The sequence below is a fragment of the Dermochelys coriacea genome, chromosome 1, assembly GCF_009764565.3.
Source record: "Dermochelys coriacea isolate rDerCor1 chromosome 1, rDerCor1.pri.v4, whole genome shotgun sequence".
Taxonomy (NCBI): Eukaryota; Metazoa; Chordata; order Testudines; family Dermochelyidae; genus Dermochelys; species Dermochelys coriacea.
In genome coordinates, this window is record NC_050068.2 from 119,838,428 (window position 1) to 119,858,196 (window position 19,769).

The following is a 19,769-nucleotide window of genomic DNA, read 5'->3' on the forward strand; positions in this document are numbered from 1 at the left end:
GATGGCATTCCAACTGGAAACAACATGGATTTTCAGCCTTAATACCAAAGTTCTGTTTAACTATGTATGGAAGGCAATCACATACAAACTTTTTGGAAGGAGATTCCTCTTCCATGTCCCTCTCCACAGTAGTTAAAATAATGGCTTTGTAGGTGAATGAAAGGACAATAATTTTGTTAGCGGAAATAAAGTGCCCTCTTGTTTTGATGGACCGTCTACTTCTGTTTACAATGCAGACACATGGTTGGTATTCAAGCACTCCCAATGATATCCTTGAGAAGATACTATTGATCAAAGAGTTCAGCAGACTGCAGGCTTATTTCGTGCACACCGTGCCCATGAGCTTTCCACTGGAGAAATACCCCTTGTGCCATTATGAACAGTAGTGCCTGAGGGAAAGGGCAATGGTTGCACCACCAACCTCTCACAGTGGTACCTCTGGGAGAGACTAATTTTAAATTGCAGCTGGGAACCCACAGCATGTTCCAGTTTTGTGCATGTTATATCTTTTGTGTGTGTAAAAATACCCACATTTGCATATGCATAGTTGGTAATTCCAAATCTGACTACCTGATCTTTGTGTGCAATTGTTGTTTGCATGCACAAACATGAGTATTGTACCTATGCACAAAACAGAAGCATACTGAAAATTTGGCCCTTCGTCACTTGCCCACTCTTTGTATTATACATGTTTATGATAACTGTAGAATTTTGGACAATGTCAGAAAGACCATGACTTTAAAAATTATATTCTTAAACCTCTAAAGTTTGCAGTGAGTTGCTCACACCATCGCTAGATCGAAAACCAAATACTTTTGTCGCAGTGAGTGTCACTACACCTCCTCAGGCATTCTGGACAAAGCATGCACAGACAGAGATTATTGAGGTGAGTGGTGGTGTATTATTGCTCTTGATTTAAGGTTGAAGCTAGTATAAGAAACATTTATTTCAACATACATCACACTGCATTAATATTACTTTTTTTTTGTTTATAATCATAGGGAACAAATAATCCTATCTTTCTAAGCAGCATTGCCTTTTTTCAAGACTCTCTTATCAATCAAATGACGCAAATCAAACTTTCTGTGTACGACGTCAAAGATAGATCTCAGGGAACAGTAAGTGCACTTTTGTATTCCTTCATAATCCTTCTATCATTTCTGTTGCTCTAAATTAAACCAAAGCTCTGGATTTTCACCTCATGTATGATGAAACCTGTTCTTACTTTGGGGCCCCCTGCAAACTCTTAATTTGGTGTGTCCTACACATTTAAAGGCTGAAATATGTTCTACATGTTTAAAGTGAAAGGTGCCATCTTTATGGTACTCTGTTCTAAATTAGAATGATAGTCTCTCTTGGCCTCAAATTAGAGTTATGTGAAATTTAAAAGAAAAAAAGTGTTTTGAGGGGTTTTATATGAAAATGATTGCAATTTGGCTGTGCGTAATTCCACAAACCCCAAATTTTGCTTCACAGTAATTTTTTCTTTACAATTGTTCATTGAAAACAATTGAAAAACCTAAGAATCTGCATGCAAAGCCATTTTTCCTCAAAATTGGGCCTATCTTAGCATAATTTTTCTCAAAAATGAGCCCACCTTCAAGTTCTTGATGAAAACTGGGGGCTGGGGGCGGGAAGCTCCATGACTTTTGAGTAGTTTTTAATTTCAGTATGAACATTGTGCATCCTTTTATTCAAAAACACTTAGCACTGCCACTTTATCATTGCTTAGCAGCATATGGAGTTCCACAACATCAAAATCCCTGCAACTTTCTGACAGCTCAGTCTTGCTTTTCAAAAATTCCTGAATTGCAAAATAGAAGGTTGTTTCTGAAGCAAAAATGCCAGAAGATGCATTCAGGAAAGCAACCATGCAATCTGTTTTCTGACATAAGGATACTCTGGATCAGCCTTTGAATTTATATGCCTGAGGAATTAGACTCATTCTCTGTTCAAATATCATCTCAGTAAAGGACAGCCTGAAGTGAATGTTATGATTGATACCCTCTGACGTGTGTATTACCCACCAACAAACTGACATCCAAGAAAAAGTAATAACTTCGACCCAGCTCGTCCCCTTCTGCAGAAAAATGAGCAAAAGAAAATTTTGGAGAAGGGAGTCTTCAGATGGATTCTCTCACTGAAATTCCTCCCACCCCCGACGTTGCCCCATTGAGAGGGTGGGGTTTGCTTCCTCATAGAAAAATCCATAGATTCAGACCTCTCCTTCACTCTACAGGTGGCCAAGGTGAGGGGCCCTGGCCAATTCGGAGCGCCGGAAACTGTGTAGAAATGGGGGGCCACCGGCACCAGATTTGTGGCCTACTCCCTGCTCTTCTTCTTCCCCCAGAGTCCCTGCCCGTTGGGTAGGCCAAAAGCCAGAGCCACGTCATGGTAAGAGCCGCCCCAAGGAACCTCAGCTGCTGTGGGAAGCCCTGGACCCTCCACCTGCCCTGGGCGGTGCGTCAGGGTGCCTGAGAGTAGCCTCCAGCCCATGTCTCCGCATCCCAGGGCACGCTGCCCAGGGCAGATGGAGGGTTTGGGGCTCCCCACAGTGACCTGAGTTTCCTGGGGGAGCTCTTATGGCCTGGCTCTGGTTTCTGGCCTGGCCAGGGGGCGGGGCCTTGGGAAGAGGAGGAGCAGGGGCAGGGCCCCGTGTAAGGTTGCCAGGCGTCCGGTTTTTGACTGGAACGCCGTGTTGAAAAGGGACCCTGGCAGCGGTGCTGACCAGGCTGCTAAAAGTCCAGTGGGCAGTGCAGCGGGGCTACTGCAGGCTTCCTGCAGCTCCTGGAAGTGACTGCCATGTCCCTGCGTCCTGTAAGCTTGGGGTGGCCAGGGAGGCTGGGAACCATGGCCAATGGGAGCTGGGGGGGTGGCACCTGCAGGCGCGGGCAGTGCACAGAGCCTGGCCCCTCTGCCTAGGAGCTAGACATGTCGCCGCTTCCGGGAGCTGCCTGAGGTCAGTGCCACCCGGATGGAGCCTGCACCCCCTCCTGTACCCAGACTCTCTCCCAGAGCCTGCACCCCCTGCCCCAGCTCAAAACCCCCTCCCGCACCTCAACCCCCTGCCCCAGTTAGGAACCCCTTTCTGGACCCCAAATCCCTCATCCCCAGCCCAGAGCCCGCACCCCCAGCCAGAGCCCTCACCCCTTCCCGCACTCCAACTCCCAGCCCTAGCCCAGAGCCCCCTCCTGCATCCTGAACCTGTCATTTCTGGCCCCACCCTAGAGCCCTCTCCCATACCCCAATTCCCTGCCCTAGCCGGGTGAAAGTCAGTGAGGGTGGTGTAGAGCGAGCAACAGAGGGAGAGGGGATGGAGTGAGTGGGGGTGGGGCCTCAGAGAAGGGGCAAGGCAGAGGCGGGGACAGGGGGTGGGCAAGGGTGTTTGGTTTTCTGCAATTAGAAAGTTGGTAACCCTAGCCTCGTGGCCAGGGGAGTATTGAGGCCTCCCCCCCACCAGGAAGGTGATCAGCTTTCCCGTGCTGCTGCTGCTGCTGCTCTGCACCTACCTGAAACTACTATGCCCATGGTAAAAAGTGGGCGGGGCATGGCCCCCTGGTCCTCCCCCCCCCCCCGGTTCTGGTGCTCCTGGGTCCAAATGTTCTTTGTGCCCAGGGCCTCACTAAATCTTAATCTGCCTCTGTCTGCATTGGCTCTGGCCCCATTGCCTGTTCTCCCATGACTCCCTGGTGCTGTGGCTCCATCAGGGTCTCCCATGACTCCCCCTATCTGTGGCTGCCTCAGAGTCTCAGTGGGGAGGCTGTGGAGAATAGATGACACAGTGTGAGGTTGTAGAGTCTTTGAGAGTCAATAGGAGGATATGTCATGTCTCCCTGGTCCTACCCAATCTTCTCTTTTGCCCATAAGCCTTTGGGGTGGGGGACACAATCAGGACTTTCATTATTATTGCTTGGATGGAAATACTGAGCTTGTTCTCTGACCCATTAACATAGAGAGTGAAGGTCACCCCCTTTGCTCTTCCATGCAAGACCGCACCATTTCCATGCCTTTGGTTTGGCTTGTGTGTGTTGGGAGAGTCCTTTCCCTCAAGCCCAGCGAAAGCAAAGGTCTTGTTTTCCTCAAGGGAAAAATTCCCAAGGTAGTAGGGGTTTTTGTTTGTTTGTTTGTTGGTTATGCTTTCTGAGCCTGGTTGGATAGTTTATTATTATTCGTAATAGTATTTTGTTCTTAAATGTTTCTTTATAATTCTAGTGTTTAATCCTTGTACACGACTTGCGCTTATGGACAGGTGCTTTATGAATTGAAATGTCTACACTAATAATGTTCCTCTTTTCAGATGTATTTATTGGGTTCTGGAATGTTCACTGTAAAGGAATTACTTCAGGAGAAGAACCATAGATTGCATTTAACACTAAGGTTTGTAATGTTGTTTCAGTCCATCAGAAACTAACATTCCTAACACTGTGATTAGTAGGGCCCGAGAGCATGTTGTGAAAATTGTTTTTGATTTTTAATTAAAAATAAGTGTTCAAAGTTTACGGGCTCTACTAATGAAAATCAGTTATTGGGTGGTGATTAAAACATGTAGAACATAAGAACCTTTTCAAATATTGGGATAGATTTTTGGTGGCAAAGCATGCAGGGAAAAAGGAATGAGAACGCTGTAATTGTTTGTTGGGAGTTGTCTTTAATTCCGCAAGTTGAAAGTGTACCCACAAGTGCAATTTCTTTTTTCACACAGTACACACACACTGGCAAAACTGGCTACTCTTAACTATACTGATATCTAAGGTGTGTGTGTGTGTGTGAGAGAGAGAGACGAACAGGGGAGGCTTTGGAAAACCAGTACTTGTGGCACCTTAGAGACTAACAAATTTTATCTGTACAAGTTTTTTCATGAAGTTGACAGATTTCCACTCTATACGGCTAAATTCAGTGCCTTGCATAATGACAGGTTTCAGAGTAGCAGCCATGTTAGTCTGTATTCGCAAAAAGAAAAGGAGTACTTGTGGCACCTTAGAGACTAACAAATTTTCTGTACGAGTTTTTTCATGAAGTTGACAGACTAAATTTGTTAGTCTCTAAGGTGCCACAAGTACTCCTTTTCTTTTTGCGAATACAGACTAACACGGCTGCTACTCTGAAACCTTTGGAAAACCAGAATCTTTTCTTATTTACATTGGATATCTTAGCTACTGAGCTCTCTGTAAGTTTGAAAGTGTCTCTCTCTCACCAACAGAAATTGGTCCAATAAAAGTTATTACCTCACCTACCCTGTCTCTCTATTTATCTATGTAAGGTATTTATATGGTCTCCATTTCTGTAGTGTCTGAGCATCTCACAGACTATAGTGTGTTTGTCCTTACAACACTCTAGCTATAGGAAGAACCAGTCTCAAAGCAGAGCAGATATCTTCAATATTATTTTAAAAAATAATTTACTGGGTGGATTAATGTTGAAAAGCTTCATGGGAGGAGAGTGTCTTGTGGGATGGTAGCTTGGTGCCAAAGAACAGGGATACAGTCCAACCCTTAGGGGTCAGCTTGGAGGTATGAAATCAAGTGTGGGAGAAGTTAGGAAGCTTGTGCAGAGTGAGGGGAGCAGGAGGAGATTAGAAGGAACTGAGCTCAAACGTGTAACTGTGGGTGGCATTGCTAGAGAGGGTTAAAGGTGAAGGTGAGAATCTTGAACGTGATGCAAAGGGAAATCTGTGAAGGGATCTTTGTAGGAGATTAGCATGGTCAGAGACACTGGAGAGGAAGATGATTGCAGCAGCAGCATATTGAAAGCCCTGAAGGAATCAGTGGGAGAAGCATAGAGGAGGTTGCATTAGTGAAGGTAAGAGATGACCAAGGCATGGACAAGGCTTTTGATGGTAGGGACAAAAGGAAGTTCATTAAGTTCACAGATTAGTATACTGTGTGTAGTAATAATTGGTCTCCTATTGACAAACAGATCCCTCTCTTAAAAAAAAAACAACTTTTTGTTGCAGGTCTGCTGAAAGTGATCGCGTAGGTAACATCACAGTTATAGGATGGCAAATGGAAGAAAAAACTGACCAAAAGCCTCCTGTAACAAGGTCTCCTGACACCATTAATGGGAGGGTGAGTGTAAACATTGTATCAGCCTCAGATTGTCTTCAGTAATCCTGTAACTATGTTATAGGTAATGTTGTAATCTGCAAATTGCCTCCCCCTCTACCCAATCCCTTACTAATTCTACTTAGCACTTATAGGTCTTTACAGTTTCAATGTACTATACAAATATTAGCTGGTTAATCTGTAACAAACAGTTCAATGTTGATGAAATACTTTGGGTAAAGGCTGTGATATACAGTCTTTTGTAATGCTGTGAGTTCTTGAAGATGGTGGAATGAAAACTTGTCTGTGGTAATTCTTATTCTATGGTGCCCTTAATTACACTGGCTTGTATTGCAGTATACCCTTTAAAAAAAATAAAATAAAACCCACTACCTACTGTGCATGATGCATGCCTATGGGACGTAGCTGATTTTACAAGAAATTCAGTGATGTCCATTTGTAAATCTGAAGGCAGTACCAAGCAAATGCATAAACTAGATTATTAGAAGCTGTCTGTGAAAATGGAAGTTCAAGGAGGACAGATTTGAAGTAGAAATATGATCAAATAGTTTAAAAGAACAGACCACACTATTATCTGAAACCTGGATCTTTTCTGATAGTAACAAGTTGTGTTCTCTAGTGCAGATATTTATAGTTGCCTGTCTGCTTAGAGAACAAGTTTAATGCTTCAGACTCTGTATTATGAATACATCTGAAGTCATATAATCTGTATTGTGTACACTGTATTGTGTACATAAGGCCTGTATTGTGTTCAGAATGTGGATTATCATGATCTTTTATTGGGCCAGTAAATTGATGTAGACTATAGAGCCAATTTACCGCAGCTGAGGATCTGGCCCATCATTTTTACAGCACTCAGAAGTGTGCTAGATGCTTTGTAGTACAAATAAAAACTAGGTCCCTTATCTGAAGATCTGATAGATGTTTTTAGTATTTCAGTTTGCAGTCAGGATAGTAATTGTCCATGATAAATGTTTGGAATATGTATTTTAAACATTCCCTGTTTTGAATATTACCTTCATGTCTTTATGTTGAGTCTCACCAGTTTAGCTTGACTTTTGGTGTTGAGGTTTTACATTGAACAGACTTTACTAATTGTGTCTTTTAGACTGTACTTCCAGTTGATGAAAGTTTAACAGAATCTTTAGGAATCAGATCCAAATATGCTTCATTACGGAAGGATGTGTTACTAAAATCTGGTAAGCAGCTAACTGGGCAGATATTGATAGCTCACCTACTATCAGTTTAATATCTTTGCTCTGTGTGTATTGACAGTTCTTACTATACTTAGCATGTTTACAATATCGGTGACAGCTAATCTCTTGTTGCCTCCATCATAGCCCCAGTTCAGCAAAGCACTCAAGTGTATGTTTGAAGTTGAATAAGGATTGGTTGCTGAATTGAGACCCATAAGAATAATTTATTTTGTCACCTGCACTGCAGCCCTTTGTAGTACAAACAATATTTTATGAAGCAAAATATCTTGCATGTTGTTTGCTATTATATTCATCTACCATGGCCAGTCCTTCCTTCTCCTACAGACTTGTGTATTAGGAGAAAGAATTCAATATGTGAAGAAATTTCAAAAATTAATTGTTCCTTTTTCCTTTAAAATAGTTGGAATACCTTTGGATTTGGGGGTTTTTCTTTGACTGAGTGGAAAGCTCCTTCCTATAAAAATAGCATTTGAAAAAGCTAGATAGGTGAATGACTTAAATTGGATTTTTACAAGCAGCCAATATTGAATCTAGTCAATGTAGTTTAATGTAATGGGTGAAAGGAGACTTTGTCAATGCTGAACTCAAACCACATATTTACATAATGTGGTTTTAATATTTTAGTATTTGGTGGTGCCATTTGTCGGATGTATCGTTTCCCCACAACTGATGGGAACCACCTGAGAATCTTAGAGCAGATGGCTGAGAGTGTACTGTCACTGCACATCCCCAGACAGTTTGTGAAGCTTCTGCTTGAAGAAGATGCAGCCAGGTAAGGGTGAACAAATGTACATGTGTTGTAATACAGCAGTGATGTGCATCCTTTGCTGAGCTGGCAGAGAACAAATTGTTACAACAAAGAGACTGCAGCAGAAATAGTGACTGCAGCAACTTGGTTGCTGCCCTGTTGTTGTTAACCAAGTCAATACCTTCATGTCACCACTAGATTGGCCGTGAACTGTATCTTGCACAGGCCTGATGCTTCTCTCACTTTGGAGTGTCTTACACTGCTTTAACTCTGTTGGTCCAGATTCTCAGCAGGTGTAAATTGGCAGAGCTCTGTGGAAGTCAAATGGAGCTGTGACATTTTACAACAGGTCAGGGGCTGACTCGTTGACTTAAACCCTTGATTTACACCTGTGTCTATGTAGAGGAAGGTCTAGCCCACAGAGTAACTTAGTGTGGTCAGGATGAATGGACAGTGATAGCAGAAGTGGGGTTGTGCAGATTGCGTTATTAAAATGATGATGTGCAGTTCTATAAAAGCATCTTTAAATACTGAGGTAAATTTTTAATAAGTGTTCTTAACTATCTTTAGTATTTTGGTGCAGCAATCCTTATTTAGTCCAATTGAAAGGTAAAAGGCTGTACAATATGATGGGTCTGTGGGTGTTCCTAACTCATACATACCAGCTGGGACAGCTGTACCTGAGGCACTTGAATTCTGCAATGATGAGTGGGATATGAATACCTAGATAGATTGAGGGCTTGTTATCACCTTCTCAGTGGGTTCCCGTGAGACCTCTGCCAGTGGAGGCTACCCAACTGCTGCATTGTATAGTGTATCCGCCAGGTATCTGGCCATGAGTCTTTAGGTGCACAAGGAGTGTGGGTGGGGCCTGTAAGTAGTTACTACGTTGTTGGCATCTAACATTTTGGGCCCTGTAACGGGACATTAATAGCAACCTCTTTTTATAGCTATTGAGGATATTAAAATTTCAGAGTAGTGTGAAAAGAGTAAAGGGATGTATCTATCCTGGCCGATGTTCTGTCTGTCATAGGCTAAATGACATTAATAAGAATGTTGCTGGCTAAGGGTATGTCTACGCTGCAGTTAGACACTTGCAGCTGGCTTGTGCCCACTGACTCAGGCCTTGTGGGTCTTGGGCTAAGGAGCTGTTTAATTGCAGTGTAGATGTTCAGGCTCAGGCTGGAACCCAGACTCTTGGACCCTGCTCAGTGGCCTTTAGATCAGTGGTTTTCAACCAGGGGTCCGAGGCCTCATTGGGGGCTGCCAGGCAGGGCCAGCATTAGACTTGCTGGGGCCCAGGCCAGAAAGCCAAAGCCCAACCGCATGAGGCTTAAGCCCAGGGCCCTGAGCCCCACCACCTGGGGCTGAAGCCAAAGCTTGAATAGTTTTAGCTTCGTGGGTGTCCCTGTGGCATGCTCTGCTTGCTAACCCCTAATGCCAGCCCTGGCTTACATATGCAGAAAACCATTTGTAGTACTGGTGGACCGTAGAGTTTTTATAGCATGTTGGTGGGGCCTTGGAAAGAAAAAGGTTGAGAAGCCTGCTGTAGATCCTTTAGATAGACATGCTAAAGAACCTAAATGTAACAGAAGAGAATTAGAATGAACAGGACAAGCTACTCCTTGGTATTAGACTTTAGTCAGTGGAATTCACTCAAGCATTAGCTAGAAAATGTCACCAGTCAAGGATACTTTCTGTAGAGTAATGAAGTTCTATGAATGTTCTGACCAATTCTGATTTCATAACAAATACCAGTAAAACAAGCTTTTAAATACTGAACAGTATGGCTTAAAGTTGAAAATGACTTTCTGTAATTTAAGAAAAATGGGCCCTTAGATGAAAGGCATTGGCATATCTTTACTCTCCATTAAGGTATGCAGAGTATCAGAAGTTTTTTTATTATTTTCATCCAGTATCTTCTATATTGTTAAATTAATAAACAATTCTCTTTAAGATGAATTATTGTCTGAATTTTTTTGCAGAAAGAAAACCTACTGTTATGCATATTTTTATTGTATATTTTATTTTCTATATTATAATCTGGGTTGAAAACTTTAATAGTATATACTCCCAGGATACGTTAGATCTACCCAGGTATTCCTCTCTGTACTGAAACCTTGAGAAATACTATGAAGCTTTAGGTGGCACACCAGTATAATCACTCCTGTCTACTATTAAGATAACAGCTTAAAATATACTTGGGTGATCTTGATTGCTTGATCTTGATTGCTGCTTGTGAAGAGGGGTTGGGAAGGAATTGTTCACCAGGTCAGAGTGGCAGAGACCCTAGGAGTTTTGAGGGTTTTTTTTGCCTTCCTCTGCAGCACGGGACACAGGTCACTTGCTTGTTTGAACTAGAGTAAATGGTGGATTCTCTAGTAACTTGAAGTCCTTAAATCATGATTTGAGGACTTCAGCAACTCATCCACAGGGTATGAGCCTACTGCAGTACTGGGTGGGTGGGGTTCTGTGGCCTGCAATGTGCAGGAGGTCAAATTAGGTGATCACAATGGTCCCTTCTGTCTGTGTGTGTCTGAGACCTCCTCAGAGGATCAGCTGCCTGCTGATGCTGCCTCTCATGTAAAGTTCTTCTGCCCAAGAGCTCTGTGTGAAGAGTAACAGGATGCATATAGCCAGGGGGATATGTCTACCTAACATTTATACTGCACTCCATGGTATGTCCATGCCACCATGGTACATCTAATTAAAGGATGTGATAGATTCCACCGCAATTGAAGTCTTTAAACCATGGGCTTGCTGCAGGAATCACTGGATGAAATTATATGGCCTGTTATGCAGAAGGATCTGACTAGATGATCATGATGGTTCCTTCTGGCCTCAAAATCTGAGTCATTGGTAGATACTATATGTTGCCTGTTGGCAGTCAACACATTGGATTATTGTGGGATGGACAAACTTGCTTAATTTTGATAATGTGCTAAAATACTATATAATGAATAGAGAACTATTCTGTCAATTCCATAAATGGACTCTCAAGTTATACACAGATAATTGGTAAAAATTATGGACCAGGGATCTTGAGAGAGCATACAAAAGACACTGCTAGATCTGATTCCTTTGCCTACTATCCCAAATTTGTGTTTAAGATGACTAGAGCCCTGCACTCTGGGTCCGCATCTGTAAGAATCAACTGGTATCCAACCCTTGATGTGCACTCTTATCTGTATCTGCCCCACACCTGCAGCAGTACACTGTCTCACAGTGCCTCTCAGGAGGAGTGTCTCTATGCGTGTGTGTGTGTGTGTGTGTGTGTGTGTACGTACTGTATATAGGATCTCAAAGGCAGGGAAGCAACTGTCTGCAGCTCATAGCCTATGAGGCTTCTTCCCCACCTTTGAGATTCTATATTCCCTCTCCAACTCCCCCATACAGAGAAAGGGGAGGTGATAACTGCAGACAGTTGCTTCTCTGTATGGGGAGGGGAGGGAAGAGGAAATATAGGATCTGGAAGTCAGGGAAGCAGCCCAATAGGCTATGAGCTGCTCCCCATCACAGTGCACTGGTGGATTCAGGGCATAGATATGATCCCACCTCCTTCTCCCCTTATCCTTATTCCTAGGGGGAGCAGAAGCAAGCAGTTCCTGTTCTTCCCAGAGCACAGAGACTGTGCAGCCACATGAAGAGGGAAGGCTTCTTGCTTACCCCTGTGTGGCCACATATGGGCCCACTTGGGATCTATCCCTTATTGAAAACTCTGGATAAATGGAGAGAAAGAAAGTAGGCACCTTAATTTTGCCCATTCTGGTGTATTGAAACATTCCCTTGTGCCTGGAATTCTTTTCATGGAATTCAGAAGGCGTTGCCCGAGGAGTCTGCTGTGTGACATCACTTACGTTTTTTCTTCTTGCTCAAGTGTACAACTGAGTTGAAAACATTTTGCTTTTTTCTTGTAGGGTTTGTGAACTAGAAGAACTGGGAGAGCTTTCTCCCTGTTGGGAGAGCCTTCGTCGACAAATAGTTACTCAGTACCAAACAATTATACTGACTTATCAAGAAAACCTAACTGACTTGCATCAATACAAAGGTCGGCAAGATTTATTTTCAGTAATAATAGATAATGTTTATTATGCTGCTTACTTTCCTTTTAAAACAAAGATTTAGAACCAAAAAAGTGGTTTTAGTCTTGGTTTGGTAGGAAAAATCAACAGACAAAATATTTGTACTCTCTATTAAAGTTTTATAGTGATTGTACAAAGAAGCTAATTTATAAATATCATAGTCATTTGTGCAACTTAACATACAAAAGAGGGGATGGTGAGTGAGATCTGGAAAAGAAAAAGTAATCTGCAATTTCCTTAAAAATAAATTACATTAAATTGTTCTTGTTATTTTATTATTTTTATCACCTGAATTCTCTTCTGTGGATTTCCATTAGTATTACTCTTCTCTATATTTCATGTAATTAATACATAATTATTATATGCTTAATGATGTGCTTAATGATAAGTAATATAATATATTACTTCTGGGGGAATTCTGCGCCTCTATGCGCATGCAGAATTCATGTCCCCCCCAGAGTTCTTTGCTTCCCTGTCAGAAGTCATTTTTCTGCGGGGAAGCAAAGGGAAGCCGCAAAACTGGTCACGCCTCCCTCTCCAGAAGCATGGGCACATTGTTTTAGGATCCTGGGGCAGCTGGTGGGCAGGTACATCACTGCAGGAGGGCTGGAGATGCCCTGACTGGTGGCTCCTACCATGCACTGGGCACAGCTGCTAGTGCCAGCTGGGCAGGGGGCAGGGGAGGATGAGACTTACTCTTCTCCTGCAGGGAGTGGCCGGGGCCGGGGCCAGGTCAGAACCAGCCCCAGAAATCTCTCCTGGCTGCAGGAAACTTCACCCACCCCACCCCCTGCACTTGAACCCTCACCACAAGGAGCCCCGCCTCTTTGCACCTTGACCACTTTGCACCTGGACCACCACCCCACTGAGCCCCAACCAGTTGCACCCAGATCCCCACCCCACCGAGCCCCACTGCCCCAGCACCCATACCCCCTGTTGAGCCCCCATCACCTTCACCTGGACTCCTTGCAGAGTCCCATTGCCCCTGCACCCGGAACCCCCCAACAAGCCCCTGAGCATCCAGATCCCACATAAACACAGAGTGGCCACTGAGCCACCCACACCCTGATTGCCCCCCACACAACCCTCTTACATATGCCTGGATCCCTCACACACTAAACCCCTCCACACTTGGATCCTGCTGGGCTGAGCCTGCCTGCCCACACCTGATGTGCCTGGTGCAAAGGTGCAGGGCCCCAGGCTATTTCTGGGCAGGCTCAGCCCTAGCACTGTGTCAGTGTCAGGGGCAGCCTCACTGCCAAATCTGTGTCCCAGGCAGTAGGGGAGGGCTGCAGGGTGATTTCCCATCTCTGTGCAGCCAGTGGCCTGGAGCCTCTACATTTATTTATTGATAAATAAAATGTGCAGAATTTTAAAATATTGTGTAGAATTTTTTGGCACAGAATTCCCTCAGGAGTAATATAAACTGACAATATAAATTGTGGTGCGCTGATTCAGCTTAATAATAAAAAAACTCACAAACTAACTTTCTGTAGGTAATGAACTGTCTTCAGAAATCCCCAATACATTCTGACTCTCTATATTAATAATAATTTTAGAATTTTTAATGTCTTATAGATATAATAATGTAATATTATTATATGATCTAGGTTTTAGTTTTTATTCCAAGAGTCCTCAAATCTTTGTTTGATAGATTCTCAGTGGGTTTTTTTTCCCTATACTGAGCTCTCTCTAAAGTATTATGGGAATTATTTGATTTCCGTGTTTCGTCTTTTTTAAGGAATGAGTGTGTATGTGTATGTAATTATTTCAAAATCTTAATAAAATTAAATGGGAAATAAGGCAGTTTATAACGGACTGAGTTGCGCACAAATGGGGGAATGATGTAACTTTATTTACCCTAATATTAGTCCAGTTTTTCATTCAGAATGGGGGAAATGATTGGGTGTATTTTGTTTGCTTTTATACTTTTCTTACTATTATGTATTCATGTCAGGCCATATTATACCCTTGTTCTACATTCATAACTCCTGTTGACATCCGTTGAGGAGGATGGGGGTTCATTCATAGTTCAAAGTTGCTGTTTTAACATACAGTGACTTCACTCATGGTGAAATTCCCCTCTGTACAGAGGGCCAGCATAAAGGTCTAGGCATCACATAACTTCTATTTTGAAGGGTTAAGTGGGACTTGCTATAAGTGGTGTGTAGGCTTTGTGCTGGCCTCCCTGCACAGGGGAAGAATTTCTCCCTGAAAGCACAGAACAGCAGTGACCAGTATGAGGAAGGGTGATTTTCATGTGATAGGCCAGTTCAAAAGACACTGACCAGTCAATGAGAATAAAGCAAAACCCCAGGAAAGTAAAACAGAAAGTTTCAGTGTGCACAATGCTAAAGTTGTAGCATGCATCCCACCTCAGATCGTTAGAAAGGCAGGCGTGTGTAGGTGACAGTATATTACAATATTAATTACTGAGCACAGAACTTGTATTGGTCTGTGTATAATGGATCATTGGGACCCACAGAGCAATTATCTATGGTAAACATTAAATTCACCTGTAGCTTTGACCCTGTTGCATCTTTACCTTTTTTGTTTAAGGCCTCGATCCAGCAAAGCACTTAAGCGCATGATAAACATTCTAGTGAGGTCAGTGGGACTTTCCCATGCTTAAAGTCAAGTATGTGCTTAGGTGCTTTGCTGGATTGATTCCAGGGATCCTGAACAGTAAGAGAAAATAACAGTCCAGTGCTAAAATATAAACTTAATGTGCTAGTCATTTAGACCCCAGTTCTGCAATGGACTTAAGCATGTGTTTAAAGCTTCCTGAATCAGGGCCTATAGCAAGGCGGAGACTCACTGGCGTGGTGCCTCCCACTGGTTGTCCTGGGAATTAGCTCTCCAGCCTTTGGGGCACCCTCTGCAGGCTGATGTCTTGCGTATGGCGGGCCCCATGTCCCTCCTGGATCCTGGTGCCCCTTTACTTTGGGCAGTACCACCCCCCCACAGATCTGGGTCTCCCCCAGGGAACCCCAACCCTCTATCCCCACCTTGCCTCAGTCTATGGCTACTGCCAGTCAGCATCTAGCCACCACTCACTGGGGCAGACTGCAGTGTACAAGCCATTCATCAGTAGCCAAGGGGAGTTTGGACCTGCTGCCTTTGCCTATCCTCTGGGCTGCAGCCTCTGCAACCCCAGTACCTGGTTTGGCCTTGCACAGGGCCTGCTGCCTGGGGAGTTGCCAGGCAGGAGTTCCTCTCGCCTTTCCCCAGCCCTGCTCTGTTGCCTGCACCCACGGCTCCCAGGCAGCTAGGTCCTTCTCCCTCTGAAGCTGGAGGGAGAGTGTGTCTAGCTCCTGGCTCCTAGCCCTTTTATCAGGGTCAGCTGAGGTCTGATTGGGGTGTGGCCCAGCTGTGGCTTCTTCCCCAATCAGCCTAGCTTTTAGCCCAAAGCTCCAGCCCTCTCCCAGGGCTGGCTGTAACCCTTTCTAGACCACGTAGCGGGTGACCACCCCGCCATAGGGTCTAAGTGCATATCTAATTCCAACTCATTCTTCTTAGATTAGTATTTGGACTCCACCAGATCCATCAGCTAGGGATGATATTTATTACTAATAAATAAAGTAATCCAATAATTGTACACGGACCTGGAATGCCTCAACCGTAAACTTCCTCCAGTTTAGTTGTATTTTCCAATACTGTACAATATATAAATTACTCAAAATTGGAGTGGAAGTGAGTATAAGGATCCTAACAAACGAATTCTCATAGGCTGGTGAGATGGAGTGCACTAGAAGAATTGTTCGTCTGCTTATTGCTATCATAAATGTTCTTCTGGTGGGATTGATTTCTTCACCCCTTGCAATCAGAAGATTTTTAGTATTTTTTTTAAAAGAATACATTCTCCAGGTTCTTGCACTGTATTCTTGTATGCTCTTCCAGCACTTGTGTACAGAGAGACCATGTTCCATCAAAATACAATGAAAATAATATATTTGACTATGCATTGGTTTGTGTTTTAATAGGCATTTCCCCACAATATTACGGAGTCGTCTTGTACCAGAGGGTTGGTCACAGGGTCTTGAAAGTGGATTTTAAATTAAGCCTATGTTGCCCTTGCACTTTTGTGATCATACAGTTTGGCCCCACCTGGCCATTGAGTGCCAGAAACTCCAAGAGGGGAAGAGCCTACCTGGTGCCCTCAGTGGGTATCTCCCTTGCAGCTGGCACCATCCAGTTCCCCCAGCCATTTAGGCGGGTGAGTGGCTCTTGTAGCTAACAGCATGTGCCTTGCAAATACACTTACAACTAAAAGTCTGTTAGTCAGCAAGTCATACTTTCTGGCAGTATTACTTCCCACCTAATGTGCAACCAGTGTTGAAAGTAACCCCAATCCACATTTGTTGGTATTCTGACACTGGCAATTGGTCATAGTTTTACAGGGCAGATATAGAATAAATATTTTTCTGTTACATTTCTCAGGCCCTTCGTTTAAAGCAAGTAGCTTGAAAGCTGATAAAAAATTGGAATTCGTGCCCACAAATTTACACATACAGAGAATGAGAGTCCAGGATGATGGAGGATCAGGTACTTCTCTCTCGTGTGTGTGTGTGTGTGTGTGTGTGTGTGTGTGTGTGTGTGTGTGTGTATATATATATATATATACACACACACATTATTCTCTTTTTTTGGGTTTCCGCCATCCAGAGCTAAGTTTCCCCCAAACCAGTGTAGCTTCTGTGCAGTACTAATAATATTTAACATTTTAATAGCAGCTTCCATCCTTAGATCTCAAAGCACTTTAGTAAAGTAGAGTAAGTATCATTACCCCTGTTTTATAGGTGGCAAAACCAAAGGGCAGATCAGCTTGTCCAAGGTTGCGTAGCACATCAGCCTCAGAGCTAGGAAACAGAACCCAAGTCTCCCACCTTCCATCCCTGTGCTGTATCTACTAGATTAATCTGCTGGATCCCCTTTGGTTTTAGGAGCCACCAGGATCTTTTCTGGTTATGACATCAGAGGCCCTCCCAGTTGGTCTTTTTTTAGTTTAATTTAATTGTGAGGGGGCTGCACTTTAAATGTGTAAAAAGACATTAACTTGTTTAGGTTGAGCTTGCTTCTTTGTAAAAGACCTAATTTTCTCCTTTCATTTAATGTTCAGCCCCATCCACCTGTTGACCCCTAGCTGCCTTGTGTATCCTTCAGATAGGAGGGACGATAGGCTGAGGTATCAAGGTTAATCCTCCTTCATCTCCAGACATAGGAATATTGTCTTTCTAGATCTTCCAGAACAAGAAACAGGGGTCCAAGTTTCAAACAGGGGTCTTTTACTTCATAGTATATGGGAGTTTCTCACCACTAATGCAGTTCCAAACTTTTTAACACTCAAAATTGTTCTGAAGACTTCAATCTCTGGCAGGAATATTTGAGAAATTACCTTTCAGTAGTTTGAATTTCCACAGATTCAACCAAAGTAAATATGGTGAACTTTCATCTGTAAGCACTTTTTGTCCATCCAGATCAGAATTATGACATAGTAACCATAGGAGCACCAGCAGCTCACTGTCAAGGCTTTAAATCAGGGGGTCTACGGAAAAAGCTGCATAAATTTGAAGAGGCAAAGAAACAGTAAGTAGAAGAGTTATAAAATGCATCACCTGCCTTTTCTTAATCTCCAGGCTTTGTAAAATCATCACATTCCATGATTTTGTTGCACCTCCATTTGGAAGTTCTGCCAAATATTATGAAGATTATGCTATGCTTTTTTCAAAGGGGGGGGAGAGAAAAACAGTTTTTCCATTTCCAATAGTTTTTGTTTACTGATAGTTCCTTTTCAAATTACTTTTTGTGGAATATTTAATATTACAGGACTGTTGTTAAACTAGCTAAACTGAACAATTTAAGTGTTGAATTGGGCTTAATTGAGTTTAAGTTCTGTCTGGTTGTGGAGGTAGAAAATATCATTGGAATCTCTTTAAATATGTTACATTTGATACTTCCACTCCCTTTAGCTTGCTTCCTCAGCACATCTGGGAAGCATTTTCCAAATCAAAGTAAATTTTGTCTTGGGCTATATCCTAATTTGTGACTCTAGTGTTAACTGAAGAACTGAGATTAGCATGACTCTAATTTACCTTCTGAAGTCAGACAGAAGTTGGAAAAAGTAATTTCTTAGCTTCTATCTCTTACTAATTTCCTAAAACCACAACATGCTTAGACACCCATTCTATGCTGGAGTCGTCCACCTCCGATCCTTCCCCTAGAGCTTCAGAATTCTATGCAAAGAGAGGATCAGTTGACTTGTTCTACTTTCCCTAAGAGGCGGCAGCAGTGCCTCAAATGCAAGTTTCTTATTAACAACTTGGATTTAGTTATGGGGCCAGTTGCTCCAGGTTTCTCTATATTGCCCCAGGTTTTTTTGCTGCTGTGTAGTTACTAATTGTTCTCCATCCATATTAAAGTAAAAATACTAGGCCAGAATGTGCCCCCTAGATGCATGCCTAGAGAGGACCCCACTGTACACTGATCTCCCCCTTTCTACCCTGCAGGAGGGATCATTCACCTCTGTGATGCTGTGCCCCCTGCTTCGGATCTCACCATGGCTTTTCTGGGAGGTTAGCCATTCACACTGCAAGCTGAGGCAGAAATTGAGAAGGCCAGGTGTGCTGAAGAGAAAGGGACACACGATTTCCCTTCAGGCTACAAGGGGTATCTCTACTTGGCAGCAGGAAGCATGCTCTTGCAGCCCAGGTGACAGACCTGTGCCAGTTCTGCTTGGGCTAGCACTTTATAAATAGAGGTGTGAATGTTGCAGCGTAGAGAGTGGCACAGGCTAGCCACCTGAATAAAAGGACTCAGGAGGTGGGGCAGCTAGACCATGCCATTGCCAGTGCTGCAGTGTCCACACTGCTATTTTTAGCCTGCTAGCTTGAGTAGAACTAGCATGTGGCTTTCTACCCAGGCTGGGAGGTGCACTCCCAGCTGCAATGTAGACATACCCAAGGAGCTTACAAGAGAAAGATAATTGGACTCTGGGCTGCATTATCTTTACTGTAGAACCCCTCTTTGGGGGCTACAGGAGCAGCTGCAGCCAAGGGGAGACTTTAGTAGTGCAGCTTCAAGAATCTGGGAATGCAGCCTGCCTTGGAGTCAGAGCTGGTGGGAAGGTGCAGAGAGAGGGGATGATCTGGACACCAACCTCAATTCAGTATTTTTGGAGGCTAATGAATTGTACCATCAGTGGCACTAATTTTAGTAATGGATAGGGCTACTTGCAGTGCCAGTTGAAACCTTAGAGTCAGACTAGTACACGTAATGGTACAGTATTGAGACCAGTATAACAACTCCCTCCTATAAGTACGTCTGACATACAGGATGTTCCAGGATGGTATTAGCAAAGATTATAAATCCAATAGGCTAGGCTAAACTTTTTGTTGTTGTTGATACCAAAATCTGCCCTCAGAAGCATTGTATCTGTTTACTTAGTTACTTACAGGGCCCTCATCACTGACTTATCTAAGCACCTAAACCACTGATGTCTTTTTTTCTACCAAATCTATTCAAAACCTCCATTTCCATCCTGCATTTTTCTTCTGAGCCTTCACAAAGTTGCAGGTCTTCTGATCCTATGTCGAAGAGTAACTTTCCTGTCGGCAATATCATTTGCCGGAAGATAGCACAAATTACAGGCTCTTTCTCTGTT

General features: G+C 43.3%; 1 protein-coding gene across 31 annotated transcripts in view; it reads left to right on the forward strand.

Moving 5' to 3' along the window:
• The window catches only part of INPP4A (inositol polyphosphate-4-phosphatase type I A), a 188,054-nt gene that overhangs the window by 121,045 nt on the left and 47,240 nt on the right, over positions 1-19,769 (forward strand). For all 31 annotated transcript variants that reach the window (XM_043519853.1, XM_043520562.1, XM_043490550.1 and 28 more), the window contains 9 exons: positions 768-886; positions 1,002-1,118; positions 4,298-4,377; positions 5,954-6,065; positions 7,171-7,261; positions 7,904-8,051; positions 11,945-12,075; positions 16,550-16,654; positions 17,587-17,695. In XM_043519853.1, coding sequence (XP_043375788.1) covers positions 768-886; positions 1,002-1,118; positions 4,298-4,377; positions 5,954-6,065; positions 7,171-7,261; positions 7,904-8,051; positions 11,945-12,075; positions 16,550-16,654; positions 17,587-17,695 — 1,012 coding nt within the window. The remainder of the gene's footprint in view (positions 1-767; positions 887-1,001; positions 1,119-4,297; positions 4,378-5,953; positions 6,066-7,170; positions 7,262-7,903; positions 8,052-11,944; positions 12,076-16,549; positions 16,655-17,586; positions 17,696-19,769) is intronic.